Genomic DNA, 17,077 nt, shown 5'->3' on the forward strand with positions numbered 1-17,077 from the left:
CTGGCATCTCACACACACAGTTTCAAGTATTCTTGTATGGCAAAGTTTTCCTTTGGAATCACATTATTTTATAAGAACCCTGCATTTCTAACTACCAGGTTATCATCTGAAAGTGGACATTCTGCAGAAATCAGGTCATTCCATGTTACCATTGAGGGGCACTGTCAGGAAAGAATATCCCCTGCTCTGTGTCACTGATCACAACAAAGCTGATCCAATTTTCCTTACAAGAGTGGCCAACTTTGCCATCAGCCAACAACTGGCACTAAGACCAAGTAATGTTACTTAGGGCGTGAACACTAGAAAACACTCAGCCTCCTGCTGCTCAAGGAGCCACTAAACCATCAGCATTGTTCTGCCAGGACTGATCAAACCAAAGGCTATGAGCACAGAGACATGTTCCTTACAGTGAGAACTCATTAAACTCACCAAAGACATTGTCACATTACACGAACCATGTAACCCACAAAACCCCACAGCGTTGATTCTACACAAACCCAACGTGGCAGCCTCTGAGAGCAGAGCAGCAGAGTGACATTCAGCTTTGGAGGCAGAAAGATGCTCCCTCAAACATGCCCTGTTATAAACGAGAGTTTATTTTAGCCAGATTAAAAAATAAAAATAATTTTATTAGCGGTCAAATTCTATCTAGCCAGCCACACAGAAAGGACAGAGCCGAGCCCGGGGTCGACCCTGGGTGTGCAACAAGGAGTCAGCCTCAGCAGAGGTTTTCCCCTGTGCCCACACACCTCCATCCTGGCACAGGCGGTTTTTATAGGGAAAATTCTGCCTGAGGCCAAGGTTTTAGCAATCAGTCCTTTCTTCTATTCGGAGTCCATATGTTAATAAGGATTTCTTTTTGGTGATGAGGAGAAAAATTCAATGTTGGGCGTTTACGGGAAGGCTTCTTTCACATGGATCTGTCTGAGTATTTCCATGATATCCATCTTGGACGATCAGCACAGACGATCAGCAGACAACGGCCCATCTCCCGGCCAAGCCACATCTGTTTACTTGTAAATCAGTTTCCAGTATACACTCAAGTCTCACCTACAAAAAGGCGGGGGAAGGGGGGAGGAACTAATACAACGGGCATGATTTAACAAGCATCCAATATTACATATTTCATACAAGGAATGGCGCGAATTATATTTACTATACATAACAATCCCCCACCTTTTATATTGATTAATTAATTTGCGCCCTAATTTCTACCTCTGTTCATTCTTGAGACTGGCTTTTAGTCTACATTTGGGATATCTTGGTAATTTTTGTAGTTTTGTTCTTTTCCCTTTATTCGCCTTTCAAATTTTGCTAAAGCCTCAGCCGCCCTGCTGTGAGGACTTTCCCCCCATTATACACATACTAATTTTATTCGGATTGTAACACACTGGGTTAGCTTGGAAATAAGCAACAAAGATAGACTCCTGTCTTCCCCCAACCCATACAGTACTGTTACATTCATTACAAACCGGAATTGAGATTTCCCCTGTGCTCCTTCGATGCAGTTGATGAGCTGACTGTCCGTTTTCACGGTATGTTTTTGATTTTCCCTTGAATTTGTATACCCCTTGTTGAGTGTTTGTCTCAAGACACGGTTTATCAGGCTTACCCCTGCTGCAGTTCCATGAGGTGAGGGATAACTTCTCTGGGTATTTATCTCTAAGTTCCCCCTTGAGGCATGTGGCTAGGCTCAGGCTCACTAAGACTACTCCCACTGCTAGGATCCCTCTGCCATTCCCGGCGCCCACTGGGGTGCTTCCAGCGGCGGGGCAAACCATCTTCTTGGCAGCAGGAATCTTCGTCTGTGGTTTCATGTTCAGGCTGAGCTGCATACCTGTTTAGAAATGCCTCCCTGGTGTAGTTCAGCAGAGCCTGTGTGTTGTTCAACCTATGAGACTCAACAATAATAATTTTAATTTTCCAAGTAATTTTTCCCTTAATCCGTTCTAATATGGGAAAACATCAGATTATTGAATTTAATTTGAAACAATCTCAGCCTTGTGGCTATTACCAGAAAACGGATAGTCAGCTCTAACTCCTGCTCAAAGCACTCCCACATAACCCACTTAGTTGGAGCAGTCTAACAGTATTCATAGGGGAAGCATACAAAAAGGATAATAGTTACACTCTGGCCCAGAAAGTTTGATTGGGATGTTTTCAGTCAGTTACTTTGCCATGCAGGGTTATCTTCAGATCTCCAGGGCGGGAGGTGATTTTCCACTCTGGTGCTTGATCCTGGAGTTCGACTTTCTTTATCCTTGATGCGTGTGTCCACCCCTTTTCTGCAGTTCGTATAGCAGTATCTGTGGTCAAAAGAACAATGAAGGGTCCCTCCCAATGAGGCGTTAATGGAGATTCCCTCCATGCTTTTACAAGCACTTTGTCCCCAGGTTGTATTTTATGTATCGAGAAGCTAAGAGGACTGTGCTGCATGATCACCCCCTGCTTTCGCAATTCTTCAAGATTCTTATTTAATGCTATTAGGTATGGTTGTATTTGTGTATCCTCTAATCTCGGATGCCCTACAGGCATACCGTGGGTATAAGGCATCCCATATAACATTTCAAAAGGTGAAAGTCCTGTTTCAGAGTGAGGCATAGTCCTTATATTTAATAAGGCCAACGGGAGGCATTTTGTCCATGACATTCTTGTTTCTAACATCAGTTTGGCTAATTGGGCTTTTAGTGTTTGATTCATCCTCTCAACTTGTCCTGAGCTCTGGGGGTGCCACGGGGTGTGGTATTCCCACCGAATGCCTAAAGCATATGCCAATTGCTTAATAATTTTTGATGTGAAATGTGTTCCCTGGTCTGAATCAATGTAGCTTACTAACCCATATCGTGGTATAATTTCTTCCAATAAGATTCTTGACACTGTTTGGGCTGTAGCCCGAGAGCTTGGGAAAGCCTCTACCCAGTGGGTTAGTTTGTCCACTATGACTAATAGGAATTTGTATCTCCCGACCTTAGGTAGATCAGTGAAATCTACCTGGACCCTTTCAAAGGGCCGGTAAGCTGCTGGGCGACTCCCCATTGTTAACTTTTGGGAGTTTGCTCGATTTATTTTTCTGCAAATTATACACCCCTGTACCTCTTGTTTAGCCAATTCATAAATACCTCTACAGCCAAAGAATCTTAGGAATTGTTCTGCCAGAGCTCGGGCTCCCCAGTGTGTTTGTTGATGTAATCTTTTTAAAATTTTCCTGGTGTATTCCTTTGATAACAATTCCCGCCCGTCTGATAGCTTCCACTTACCTTCTTCTAACCGTCCCCCCATCTCTTGATAAGCCTTTATCTCTTTTTCAGAGGGGTGGTGGGGGAATTATTCTTGAGCTTTTCCTTTCCCAAGTTCTGGGGTACTCAGTTTTAACAAAGCAGCACTCTTTGCCTCTTTGTCGGCTAAATTGTTTCCTCGAGTCCTGAATTGCATCCCAGTTTGATGTCCCTTTACATGGACCACAGCAGTAGCTTCTGGTCCCCTGATGGCTCTTAGGATTTGTCTAATTATTTCTTCATGAATTAGCCCTTTTCCCCGTGTGTTTAGCAGACCCCTTTCTTCCCATATTTTTCCAAAGGTGTGTACTACCCCAAATGCGTATTTGGAGTCAGTGAAAATTGTTCCCTTTTTCCCTTCAAGTCCCAGCAGAGCCCTGTATACTGCATACAGCTCACAGGCCTGAGCCGACCACCCTGCACTCAGGGGCCCGGATTCTACCACCCTTCCAGTCTTCCCGTCTATGACTGCATATCCTGACTTTCTTTTACCTTCCACAATTTTTGCAGAACCGTCCACAAACCATTTTTCCCATTCTTCGAGTTCTTCTTCTTCCAAATCTGGTCATATTTTGGTCTGTAATTCTACTATCTCAGCACAGTTATGGAGGGGGTCCCCTGGGACTGCCCCAAACAGGAATTGGGCAGGATTTTGTGCCGGGGTAGTCTTTAGCTCCAGGTCCTGGGAGTGGATTAGGATGGCTTCATATTTCAGAAGCCTGGCATCTGTCAGCCACTTGTCAGCTTTTTGCTGCAAGATGCTTCTTACATTATGGGGGGAGTAGATGGTTAATGAAGCCCCGAACGTTACCTTTTTGGCTTCTTCCACTAATATTGCTACTGCCACAATTGCTTGTAAGCAAGTGGGCCACCCCCTGCTGACAGGGTCCAGGCGCTTGGATAGATATCCGACTGGTTTCTTGGCCCCTGCCCAGTCCTGGGTCAGAACCCCGTGGGCAGTGTGGTTACTAACAGCCACAAAGAGCTGAAAGGGCCTTTTTATGTCAGGGAGACTTAGTACTGGAGCTGCTATGTATGGAGAGTTTTGTGGATGAATGGCTTCGTGAGAAAGGACATGACTACATGCAGTTAGTGAAGCAGTAGCTGAAAATTGCACAGTGCAGCAATAGCAGATGTAGCAATAATATCTTATGTCCTTGGCTAAGCTGGTTCCCAACAGTAGAATGTTCAGCAAAAAGATAAATGTAAGGGAAAACAAAGCAAGCTTAGAAAGCTCCAAAGGCGGGATTGACCTGTTTTTCATACACCAATGATGAGCTTAAATTTTGCAATATGCATAAGCTTCATTATAACGGGTATAACTATACATGTGTGCTTGAAATAAACTGAGACTTGTTGACATTATAGAATGGATTTGTCTCCCGTCATTTTTCCACAAAATGGTGACCCGATCGACGTGATAGGCACCACGGTGGAGTGACGAAAAAGGGTTCGGGTCCTGATGCAGCCAGGACGGCAAAAGTGCTGAACTGAAATAGAGTGCACCGTGCCCCAGGTGACTGCAGAGGCAAGCCTGGCCGATACGTGCTGCCGACGACCTCGGAGGGCTGCAACAGCGCTGACAATATAGGTATGGAGAGGCAAGCAGCATATGATTTATTTACTGCATTCTTGCAGAGAAGGCAGATTAAAGGCATTGATTTGCAAAAAGATCTGCCAGGGTTATTAACATATGGGTATTCTAAGGGGTTCTTTGTAAATCCTCATACAGTACATGAGTTGTCTGAGTGGCATAAGTTCGGGGATAAAGTGTGGGAGGAAGTTTTAGATGATGATAAGACAGCTAAAAAGTTGGGAAAGTGGTGGAAGGTAGTTCACAATGAGTTATTACAACATCAGTCAGAAAAGAAAGCTGCCGAGCAGAGAACTTCAGCACTAGAGAAAAATAGAGGTTTTAGCAGGGAGGATTGGTTGCCTGGTGTTTCCATGCCACCTGCTGTGTCTACAGTGGAGTTACCTCCATTGCGACCTGTTTCTGAGGACACAGAAACAGAGTCACGTTGTGAGCCCACGGCTCCTCCAGCCCCCTCAGAACAGAAATCGACAGTTTGTCAAAGTTTGTCTGTCAGTAAGCCGACCCCTAGGGCAGAGTCTGACCTAACGGAGGCTCTGGCCAGGGAACGGAGGGAAGTTTGGGCGACTTTGGCAAGAGAGGAGCTGGACAAAGGAGATGGGCAGGCTTTGGAATTAGCAGCGGAACTGGCTTGTCCTGTAATTTTTCAGCAGCAGGCAGGCGGAGGGTTAACAGCTCAGATTACACCGTTAGATTGGAAGTTGTTGTCACAGTTGCGAGCTACAGTGAGTCAATTTGGAGTTACTAGTGAACCGGCTAGGCAGATATTGGATTATGTTTGGAGTACTAATATATTGCTACCAGGAGATTGTAGAAGTCTTGCTAAGCTTATTTTCTCGCCGCATCAGAGGCTTTTGTTTGGTGCACACTGGCAGGCAGAAGTTAATGAAGCTGTAGCTATACAAAGGCAGCCTGGAGATCCTCTTCATGGAGTAACTGTAGATGAATTGATGGGCTTAGGACCATATTTTCGCACTGAGGCACAAGCTATGCTAGGACCTGAGAAGTGTCGAGAGGCAATGCGACTGGCTCGAAGGGCTATAGATAAGGTGAAAGACCCGGGAGGTTTGCCAGCGTATATGGGAATTAAACAAGGAAGGGATGAGACTTTTGGAGCGTTTATTGATAAGGCAGCGGCAGCAATAGAGAGAGCTGGAGTGCCTGAGTTTATGCGTGGATCATTGTTGAAGCAGTGTGCTTTGCAAAATTGTAATGCTTCTACAAGAAGTGTGTTAAACACATTAGGAGCTAATTGGACTATAGAAGATGCACTAGAGAGGATGGCTACTATACCAATGGGGCAGCAGGCATTTTTAGTTGAGGCTATTAAAGAGCTGGGGGAGGGATTAAAAGAGCAGGCAAAAGCTTCACAGACACAAGTGTTAGATGCTCTTGCACCCCTCCAAGCGTCAGTAGCAACCCAGGGAAATGTTTACGGCAGCCGTATGAGATGTTTCCGATGTGGAGGGACAGGACACGTTCGGCGAGAATGCTCTGCTGCTGGAATATGGTGTCCTAAGTGCAAATCGGATACTCATAACATTTCTGCCTGTAAGAGGAGACCGGGAAACGCCCGAAACAGCGCGAACAAGAGCAGCCGCGCTCCGACACAAATAGCTGCTCCAGCCTTTCCAACAGGACATCTTGCGTCCAGCCACAAGAGAGAGCCTCGGGATGGACTTGGCAGCTGCAGTAGAAGTGACTTTAATGACACCACAGCCACAGAAGGTCCCCACTGGAGTTAATGGACCTATTATAATAGAGGGCAGGACAATGGGAGCTTTGTTATTGGGAAGATCATCGGCCTCTATGCTTGGATTATTTGTGCTGCCTGGTGTCATTGATGCAGACTATACTGGTGAAATTATGATTATGGTTCATACTCCATTTCCTCCTATTGGGATTAATAAAGGACAAAGGATCGTTCAATTGGTTCCTCTGGAGCAAGTTACTAAGGCTGTATCCTCACGGAAAAGCCGTGGAGGAGATGGATTTGGATCTACAGGAGGCTTGACTCTATTAACTTTGGATCTGAATGACAGACCAAGAAAAGAGGTTTTGTTGGAGTATAAGGGACAAAAATGCATGCTTACAGGTTTGCTGGACACAGGTGCTGATTCAAGTATTATTGCACCAGTGTTGGCCTGCACATTGGCCCTTACAGCCAGCTGCTACAGCAGTAACAGGAGTTGGAGGTTTAACTCTTGCAAGTCGCTCGCCACCTCTTACTGTCTCAATAGATGGTAAAGTCATAAAGGCAATATTTTCTGTTGTTCAGTTACCACCTACGGTGCAATGCCTAGTTGGGCGAGACATTTTAACACAGTTAGGGGTTGTCCTGACAAATGAGCACCCTTTGGGATAATAGCCATTGCTTGGACTTTCCCGATTCCCATAATTTGGAAAAGTGATGAGCCTATATGGGTAAAGCAATGGCCTTTAAAAAGGGAAAGTCTGCAACATGCTCATGCCTTGGTCATTGAACAATATCAACAAGGGCATCTGAAATTGTCTACAAGTCCTTGGAATACCCCTATCTTTGTAATAAAGAAAAAGTCAGGGAAATATCGCTTGTTACATGACTTGCGGGAGGTTAATAAACAGATGGAGCCAATGGGTGCACTACAGTCAGGTCTGCCTAATCCAGCAATGTTACCTGAAGGATGGCCTCTATTCATAATAGATCTCAAAGATTGCTTTTTTACAATAGCTTTGCATGACAGGGATACAAAGCGCTTTGCATCTACTTTGCCAGCTCTGAACAGAGAAGGTCCAGATCAAAGATTTGAATGGACGGTTTTGCCTCAGGGTATGCATAACAGCCCTACTTTATGTCAGCTTTACGTAGATTCTGCATTACAACCATTGAGGCAACAGTGGCCACAAGCTATCATTTATCACTATATGGATGATATTTTGATTGCTCAGCCTAAATCATTTACGAGTCAACAGGTTAAACATGTACAAAACTTGCTGGGACGTTTTCAGCTTGTTGTGGCCCCAGAGAAAATACAGTTAACTTCTCCTTGGAAATACTTGGGATGGACATTGTCTCAAAGCTTGGTAACGCCTCAGAAATTAGAACTGAAAACACAGATTGTTACTTTAAATGATGCTCAGAAATTACTAGGTGATTTACAATGGCTTAAACCTATAGTGGGCCTTCCAAATGAACTGTTAGATTCTCTTAGACCCTTATTGAAGGGCACAGACCCAACAGCACCAGTGACCCTTAATCCTCAGCAGAAAATAACTCTTCAGCAAATTACAGACTGTGTGGTTCAGGGTCGTGTACATCGGCGAATACTGGGAATCCCGCTTAATCTCACTATATGGTGTGGTGAAAAACATTTGCTGGGAGCTTTAACCCAGCTAGACACAAAAACGGGGGAGATAAGGGTGTTGGAATGCCTATCCCCTCCACTTCAGCAAACAAAGACTTTAATTCAAAAAATTGAACTGTTAGCAGCTTTGATAAAACGAGGTCGTGCGAGAATTTTGCAGGTTGATGGGCGAGAGCCTGAATTAATACAGATTCCAATGAAAAAGGTCTCTTTACAATGGTATTTGTTCAATAGTGAAGAACTGCAGGAAGCTCTGCTAGGAATAGGAGGTGCTGTCATAACTGAAAGTATTAAAAAATCCTCCATTACAGTGGATTGGAAAATTGAGTTGGATGGTTCGGCCACAGCGAGAAAAGGAGCCAATTCCTGGTGCAATAACAGCATACACAGATGCAGGGAAGAGGTCAAGAACAGCAGCAATTACATGGCAGGAGCAGGGAGTTTGGAATCATGAAATTCTCACTGCAAATGACTCAGATACCCTTCAGACCTTGGAGTTAGCAGCTGTGGTTTGGGCTCTAACAGTCCTGAAGGGGCCTTTGAATATTGTTACAGATTCCTTGTATGTAGTTGGTGTTGTGGAAAGAATAGAGGATGCTGCTATCAAGGAAGTACAAAATCAGAGACTATTTGAACTGTTCATACAACTTCAAAAAGCAGTAAAAATCCAAGAACATCCTTATGCTATCATTCATATAAGAAGTCACAAATGGGAAATTGGCTTAGGAGAGGGTAATGCCCGGGCAGATAAGCTCGTCACAGTGACTCAAACTTCTCCTTTATCAGGGCAAATGCTTGCTATGGAGGCACATTCTATGTTTCATCAGAATGCAAAAGGGTTACAACGGGAGTTTGGAATATCCCATGCAGATGCTACTGCTATAGTGAGAGCTTGTCCTACCTGTAGTCATCATAATGGGGGTCATGGCATGGGATGGGGAGTTAACCCACGAGGTCTTTCATCTAATGAACTCTGGCAGATGGATGTTACTCATGTAAATAGTTTTGGTCGCTTGAAATATGTTCATGTTACTATAGATACATATAGTAAATACATCTGGGCAACAGCTCAAGCTGGAGAAAAAGCATTACATGTTATAAGGCATTTGTGTAGTTGTTTTGCAGTAATGGGAGTGCCAAAGCAGATTAAGACAGACAATGGTCCTGCATACATTGGTGGCAGGGTGAATAGATTTTTAAAATCATGGGGAATTAAGCACATTACAGGAATAGCACATTCTCCCACTGGACAAGCAATTGTAGAAAGGGCAAATGGAACTTTGAAGAGATATCTGGAAAAACATAGAGAGATTGGAGATGTTCAGGAAAGATTAATGAAAGTGCTCTTTGTTCTTAATCATTTGTGTGTATTTGGGGATTCAGAGGCACCACCTGCAATGGTACATTATGGACAAAAAGAAATAAGCAAAAAGGGCAAAGAAGTATGGGTCAGGTATAGGGACCCTAAAACAGGTATTCGGCAGAACCCAGCAAAGGTCCTATATTGGGGAAGGGGATATCTTTGTGTTTCCACCCCTACAGGTTCACTCTGGGTGCCAGCAAAGTGGACCAAACCAGCTCTGGATGAGTCGTCTCTTAGCTCGCCTGACGGATCAGGACCAGAGGAGAATTGAAGAGAAGCTGATTCGCACAGTGGGACCTATTCTTCAAGAGATAAGAGGACTTTCCCCAGTGATTGATCAATTTTTGCCTTCAGAGTTAACTTTTACGGCAATTGTTACAGCTATTGAGGCTTTACAGACTGTTCATATTCCAGGACCAAAGAATCCTGAGTGTCTTAGTTGTGGGAATTTTAATTGTAACAGTTGGATTGCTTTTGTTTGTGGGGGTTGTGGAAAAACATACTGGGAAGATCAAGTATTTTTAAAACGACTTTTTTGGTGTAAACATTGTGACTTTCGAAAACGAGGAGATTCTTGGCAGAAAGATTTAATACGAGACACAGGCTTAGGAGTTGCTATAGCTTTACAGTTATTTGAAGCACCAGAACAAAAGATATTAGCTTTTTATAGGTGGGAAGCAGAACACGCTTGTGATAGATTAATTAAGCAAGCAAATTCAAAAGTTTTATCAACAAGGTGTCAAAAGCAAGTGAAGGTATCTATAAGATCTTATTTAGGAAAACCAGTAGTAGGAAATCCAGACATAGAATTAGATAAGCTTATTAAATATGCGCAGACATTAAAATTAAAATTCAAGCAAAAGAAATCATGAGGGCGATAAGGTGGATAATTTATCTTGTTCTTTTGACTAATCTTTGTCACGGACTAATACAATTTAATCAGCCCAGAGAAAATATTTGGGTAACCTTGGCTAACATGACTAATCAAAGTTCGCTATGCCTTAGCTTGGGAGGAGTGACAAATCCATTTCGTACCTGCCTAACAGGTGTTCCTGTCTGGAGACCAGAAGAATTTTGTGGATTAATAAGGAATCAGATGCTTTGCAAAAATCTTGCAAAGGTGAAAGGGCCAGACAAGAATATTGGTTACACAGAAGCTCAACGAGATGGCTATAGGCAATGTTTGTTGGTACTGTCACTTAAAGAAACATTGCAATCTCCACCAGAAGAATTAGATCTCTTTGGAAGTGCTAATGCTAGTTTAGGGAATGTTTCAACAGGAGGATGGTTTAGCTTTGTTCCATTGAATTTGCAGAGTGTAAATAACCCAAGAAACAAATGGGCTTCTCTGGACTCTTCACTGGACTCAGGTAGGGTAGCATCACAGTTATATTCTAACTGTGATGGTTCCAAGATAACGAAACCCTTAAGGTTGCCAAAGGGTGTATTTTTGATCTGTGGAGATAGAGCTTGGAATGGAATACCAGTAAAACCACAAGGGGGACCCTGTTACCTAGGAAAGCTAGCGCTGTTCCATCCTAATATATCATTGCTAATGCAATGGGACAGGCTAGGGAAGACAAGGAAGAGACGTGATGTGCATGACTTAGAATGTGATCAGGTTGGACAACCTCAATTTTGGAGTACTTTAAAACAGGTAATAGTGGCAACCCTGTTACCAGGAGGAGCTGCCAAAAAGGCTATGGTGTTAGCTGAACAATTGGGATGCTGGACTAAAGATGAACTTAACAAAACATCAGAGGTTTTAGCTATGCTTGCTATGGATGTACAAAGTGTAAAGCATGCTGTACTACAGAACAGAGCAGCAATTGATTTTTTGTTGTTAGCCCAGGGACATGGATGTGAGGAATTTGAAGGAATGTGTTGCATGAATCTCTCTGATCATTCTGTATCAATACATGCTAAGATTAAAGAACTACAACAGGGCCTTCATCAATTAAAAGAAGAAGATGGTCTGGGGATAGAAGAATGGCTTAAAGGTTTAGGGATCGGTCCTTGGCTAAGAACTTTTATCATGTATGCAGTAGGAATCTTGATTGTTGTTTTCCTACTCTTGCTGATTTTGCCCTGCCTGTTTAACTGTCTTCAGAAGCTGGTAGAACGCATGGTTCAAAAGATGTGGACAACTAACTTAATGGTCCAAAACAAAAACGGGGGAAATATGGAGAGTTTTGTGGATGAATGGCTTCGTGAGAAAGGACATGACTACGTGCAGTTAGTGAAGCAGTAGCTGAAAATTGCACAGTGCAGCAATAGCAGATGTAGCAATAATATCTTATGTCCTTGGCTAAGCTGGTTCCCAACAGTAGAATGTTCAGCAAAAAGATAAATGTAAGGGAAAACAAAGCAAGCTTAGAAAGCTCCAAAGGCAGGATTGACCTGTTTTTCATACACCAAGGATGAGCTTAAATTTTGCAATATGCATAAGCTTCATTATAATGGGTATAACTATACATGTGTGCTTGAAATAAACTGAGACTTGTTGACATTATAGAATGGACTTGTCTCCCGTCATTTTTCCACAGCTATGCGGGTCTCTTTTAATCCTTGGTAACTCTCTTCGTCTTTTTCAGTCCACTTAAGTCTGTCTGTGGTAAGTTTGTCATATAAAAACCTTACCATTTCACTGTATCTTTCGATCTATTGTCTGCAATGCCCAAAAGTCCCAGCAATTGCCTGATTTCTCTTTTTGTCTTAGGGGAGGGTAATGCAATTATTCCTGCCACCCGGTCTGGATCTAATTTCTTTTTCCCTTTTGTCAGCCAGTGCCCCAAATATTTTACTTCAGGTTCAGTGAATTTTAATTTAGACTTTGAAACCTTTAACCCTTGTCCTCCCAGGAAGTTTAATAAAGTTATGGTTCCAGCCCTGACTTCTTCCTCCTTAGAGCCGGCTACCAATAAGTCATCTACATATTGCAATAGTTTGGTCCCGGGGACTGGCACAAATTCACTGAGCACCTTTTCAAGGGCCTGACCGAAAAGATTTGGTGAGTCTACAAACCCTTGAGGGAGGGAAGTCCATCTTAGTTGTTGTTTTCTGTGGGTGTCTGGATCCTCCCATTGGAAGGCAAAATAATCACGACTTTCCTCAGCTAGAGGACAAGTCCAGAAGGCATCTTTTAGGTCGATCACACTATACCATTTATCATCCGGGGACACATTGTTCAGCAAAGTATATGGATTAGAGACCGTGGGAAATAGGGTTTCTGTTCTTTGATTTACTGCTCTTAAGTCTTGTACTAGCCGATAATTACCATCTGATTTTTGAACTGCCAAGATAGGTGAATTATGTCTTGACATGCAAGGCTCTAAGGTGCCTCTTTTTATTAAATCTTCGATTATTTGTTTTAATCCTTTTCTTCCCTCTAGAGGGATGGGATATTGCTTTACATATGGGGTCTTCTGGTCTCTCAATTTCAATGTGGATTGGTTCCATGTCTAATTTTCCAGCTTCCTCGGGAGTGTGCCAGACCCTGGGATCAATTTTATTTTCATCTTCGGTAGTTAGGTTGTATAAACTTACTGTGAGTTGTGAGTCTTTTGCAATTATACTTATTCCTAATGTTACCATAAAATCCCTTCCCAGTAAATTGTATTCTGTTTCTTCCACTAATAAAATATCTCCAACACAGATTTTATTATCCGATTCTATTTCTACATTTTTTAGGATAGGGACCTGAAAAGGTTCTCCTTTTGCCCCGATCACAGTCATAAAATCTTTACCTTTGATGCACCCAGGAGGTAGTTGTTTGACTGTGGTTTTTTCTGCTCCAGAGTCAACTAAAAAGGTTAGTTCTTGTTTTTGGGGTCCAACCTTTAATTTTATCAAGGGCTCTCTAGATGTCCTTGGCCCCAGATTGTAAAGCCCCTGACACCTCTATTCCTCTTGAAAGACTATTTCATCCTTTATTCGTTTCTTACAATCCCTCTTGAGGTGTCCTTTCTTTTTACAGTAAAAACATTCAGGAGCACTTACCCGTTTCTTTGTCTTTTGTGTGTGCACCGGCTTTCCCTGGTGCCCCGGGGCTGGAGATGACGTCCCAGCCGTTTGTGCTTGTGCTTCCCTTACTGCTGCCACCAACACCCTGGCTTGTGTCTTTTGTTTTTCCTCATCCCTCCTCATATATACCTTTTGTGCTTCACTCAATAGTTGTTGTAAACTTCTTTCTTGCCAATTATCTATTTTTTCTAACTTCCTCCGAATGTCTTCCCATGATTTAGCCACGAATTGTGCTTTTAAAAGGACCGCCCCCACGGGGGATTCAGGGTCTGTACCAGAATACATTTGAAGGCTTTTCCTGAGCCTCTCCAGCCACTCAGTAGGAGTTTCATCCTTCCCCTGGCATTCCCCTAATGCCTTGCTAATGTTTTGTCCCTTGGGGACTGCTCCCCGAATACCTTGTATTACCATGTTCCTTAATCCGATCATTTTTGCTCGGTCTGCCTCCGCCTGAGCGTTCCATGACGGTCTTTGTTCTGGCCACTTTTCCACCCCGCTCCCACCCTGGGGGTTTCTGAATTCCCAATCCTTTATGGCAGCCTGCCTTATCATAGCTCGTTCTTCAGCATTAAACAAAGATCTTAATATAGCCGAGATGTCATCATATGAATATATACTATTTCCCAAAAATTCATCTAACCTCTCCGCCACACCCAAAGGGTCATCCATTAATTTCCCCATTTCCTTTTTGAAAGCCCTTACATCCCCGGTGTCGATGGGAACATTTACAAACCCGATGATTCCGGGAGCTGTGGGGACTTCCCTTAAAGGGTATAGATTAGGTCTGTCCCTTTCTCTCCTCGTTTTCTGCCGGGTCCTACTGGCAGGAGGAGATGTGTTTTCCCCGTTGTGTGTGTGTGTGTGCGTGTGTGTGTGTGTCCCCGTGCTGTGTGGAAGGGAGGTTTGGGGGCTGAGAAGGTCCCAGAGCACCTGCATCGGGACTTGTACATTATGTGGCGGTGCAGGCTGAGCCGGGGGCGCTGATGGGGGAGCTGCCGGGACCCGTGCTTGAGCTGGGGGAACCTGGTATGGGGGGGGCAGGTTTTCTAGGGGTTCCCAGGTTTTTTCCGAGCTTACCCTTTTACCAGAGGTCTTAATAGGGAACAGTCATGCACTGGCATACTCCCATAGCCTGGCATAGTCCAATTCCTCATCGTCCCACTCCTCCTCCTCGTACAAGTGGTCCGAGAGTGCTTGGCAGAGCTTATTTTTGAAGGTACCAAAAACGGGCCAGTATTGGTATTTTCCAATTTCCATATTTCCCCATACTTCTACACAATAGTGTACCATTTTTTCTTTGGACCTTTTCCGTCTCACAGAGCAGTCCTCCCAGTGTTCTAACATCCACCCCAGGGGACTTTCTCTCGGAATCTCAGGGAATTCCTCTGTTTCCCCTCTCCTTGGTTTTGAGTGCTTACCTTTTCTTGCTGTCAGGTGTTTACCCTTTCCTGGTTTAGGATTTTTTCCTTTTGGTCCCCCCTGCACCTTACTGTTTTTTTGTCCCATATTAAAGTTTTCCTTACCGTATTCCAAGTCAGTGTCTGCCAGCCGTTCCAAGAAGTCAGCAATCCGCGTGCTAAAATGTGTATTTTGGTCCTGTCCTGGACCGAGTCTTACCAAGTGTTTAAACCGGTCTGTTCCTGACCGAACCTTGCCAACCTAGTTACTGCACAGCGAACCGATCCGTGGGTTTTCAGTTGGAAGAACAGTGAGCTCTCTTTTACCTTTTTGTCGGGCTCCCCGAGCCCGGGGCCAGTGAGGTTTACCAGTTTCTCGAATCCACGAGAACGTACCTTCCCTCCCCCGACCCGTCCGTGGGTGGATCCCCGTAACTCCCTGAGTTTCAGGTCGTATGCATGTTGTGAGTATACTGAAATACTTTCGCTTCCCCCGTGGCCAACCACCTCCCTCTCGGGCTAGTGGAACTGCAGCTCGTTGGGGTCCGCTCTCGCGCCATGACTATGTCACGTCTCACACACACCCACTCACGCCCCACTCAACCACGCGATACTCACGGCTCCTTTTCCCGCGTGGATTCTTCGTGCATGTTGATTTTACGAGTGAAAGTTTCCTGCTGCAGCCTCGGAAATTTAGCTCCGAGTTCCGAGAGCTCTGGGCCCGTTTATACCCTTTCCTTAACGTGGCTTTTCGGCTGTTTTCGGAATCTGGTTGGTCCCGTGGAGTTTCTCAGTCCTGTCCGGCCGCTGAAATCAGCGGGGCACCGCCCGGATCAAGGATAGGGGAACTCCTGGATACCCCCAAACCAGATCATGTCGGGGTCACCAAGATTGTTATAAATGAGAGTTTATTTTAGCCAGATTAAAAAATAAAAATAATTTTATTAGCGGTCAAATTCTATCTAGCCAGCCACACAGAAAGGACAGAGCCGAGCCCAGGGTCGACCCTGGGTGTGCAACAAGGAGTCAGCCTCAGCAGAGGTTTTCCCCTATGCCCACACACCTCCATCCTGGCACAGGCGGTTTTTATAGGGAAAATTCTGCCTGAGGCCAAGGTTTTAGCAATCAGTCCTTTCTTCTATTCGGAGTCCATATGTTAATAAGGATTTCTTTTTGGTGATGAGGAGAAAAATTCAATGTTGGGCGTTTACGGGAAGGCTTCTTTCACATGGATCTGTCTGAGTATTTCCATGATATCCATCTTGGACGATCAGCACAGACGATCAGCAGACAACGGCCCATCTCCCGGCCGAGCCACATCTGTTTACTTGTAAATCAGTTTCCAGTATACACTCAAGTCTCACCTACAAAAAGGCGGGGGAAGGGGGGAGGAACTAATACAACGGGCATGATTTAACAAGCATCCAATATTACATATTTCATACAAGGAATGGCGCGAATTATATTTACTATACATAACATGCCCCAAGTCCCAAACACAGAAGGTTGATGCAAGCATCACAGTAACCTATTACAATTTCTCAAAAAATTACTTAGTTCAGGTAGGAACTTTAAATCAATGCTGAATCCAGCTTAAGAATGGATTTGTTTTCCTTCTCAAAGTGGAGCAAAGGCTCAAAGCAGAATCATTGTCATCTTAAAGAAGACAGCCAGCCCTGCTTTCTCTTCAGAGTTACTGATCACCCCCATAGAATTGAGAGAGTTCATCTCCCCACAGCCTTTCAGAAGTGAGAACAGACATGCATTTCATTTTCCTGCAAATCCAACCCTGCCACATCAAGGAAAAGCTTGCAAGCCTTCCTCACCTCTTTCTGTCCTACTGCCACCACCCCACCAGCCTAAGAAAAAACAAAAACCACCCAAACAAAAGGAAGGCTGTAAAAATGAGTTCACTCTGGAGCTAATTGCATTTCAGAAGAGTTTAATTTAATACATGTTTATACAATTATACAATTTAGGAAGCACAAAGGGTTTAAAATTGAATGTATACAAGGACACATCCTGGCCTCACCTGGATCGTTTTTACTTTTGCAACATACAGAAAGTACACAAAATAGTAT

At 43.9% G+C, this 17,077-nt stretch overlaps 1 protein-coding gene across 1 annotated transcript in view; it reads right to left on the reverse strand.

The window, feature by feature from the left end:
- Positions 1-5,259, reverse strand: part of LOC146766348 (axonemal central pair apparatus protein HYDIN-like) — a 76,282-nt gene extending 71,023 nt beyond the window's left edge. The window contains 4 exon segments of the mRNA XM_085589336.1: positions 1,613-1,837; positions 2,173-2,306; positions 3,911-4,260; positions 5,254-5,259. Of these exon segments, the coding sequence (XP_085445462.1) occupies positions 1,613-1,837; positions 2,173-2,306; positions 3,911-4,260; positions 5,254-5,259 (715 nt within the window).
- Between the last annotated feature and the right edge of the window lie 11,818 nt (positions 5,260-17,077).

The sequence above is a fragment of the Lonchura striata genome, chromosome 11, assembly GCF_050655825.1.
Source record: "Lonchura striata isolate lonStrDom1 chromosome 11, ASM5065582v1, whole genome shotgun sequence".
NCBI classification, from domain to species: Eukaryota; Metazoa; Chordata; class Aves; order Passeriformes; family Estrildidae; genus Lonchura; species Lonchura striata.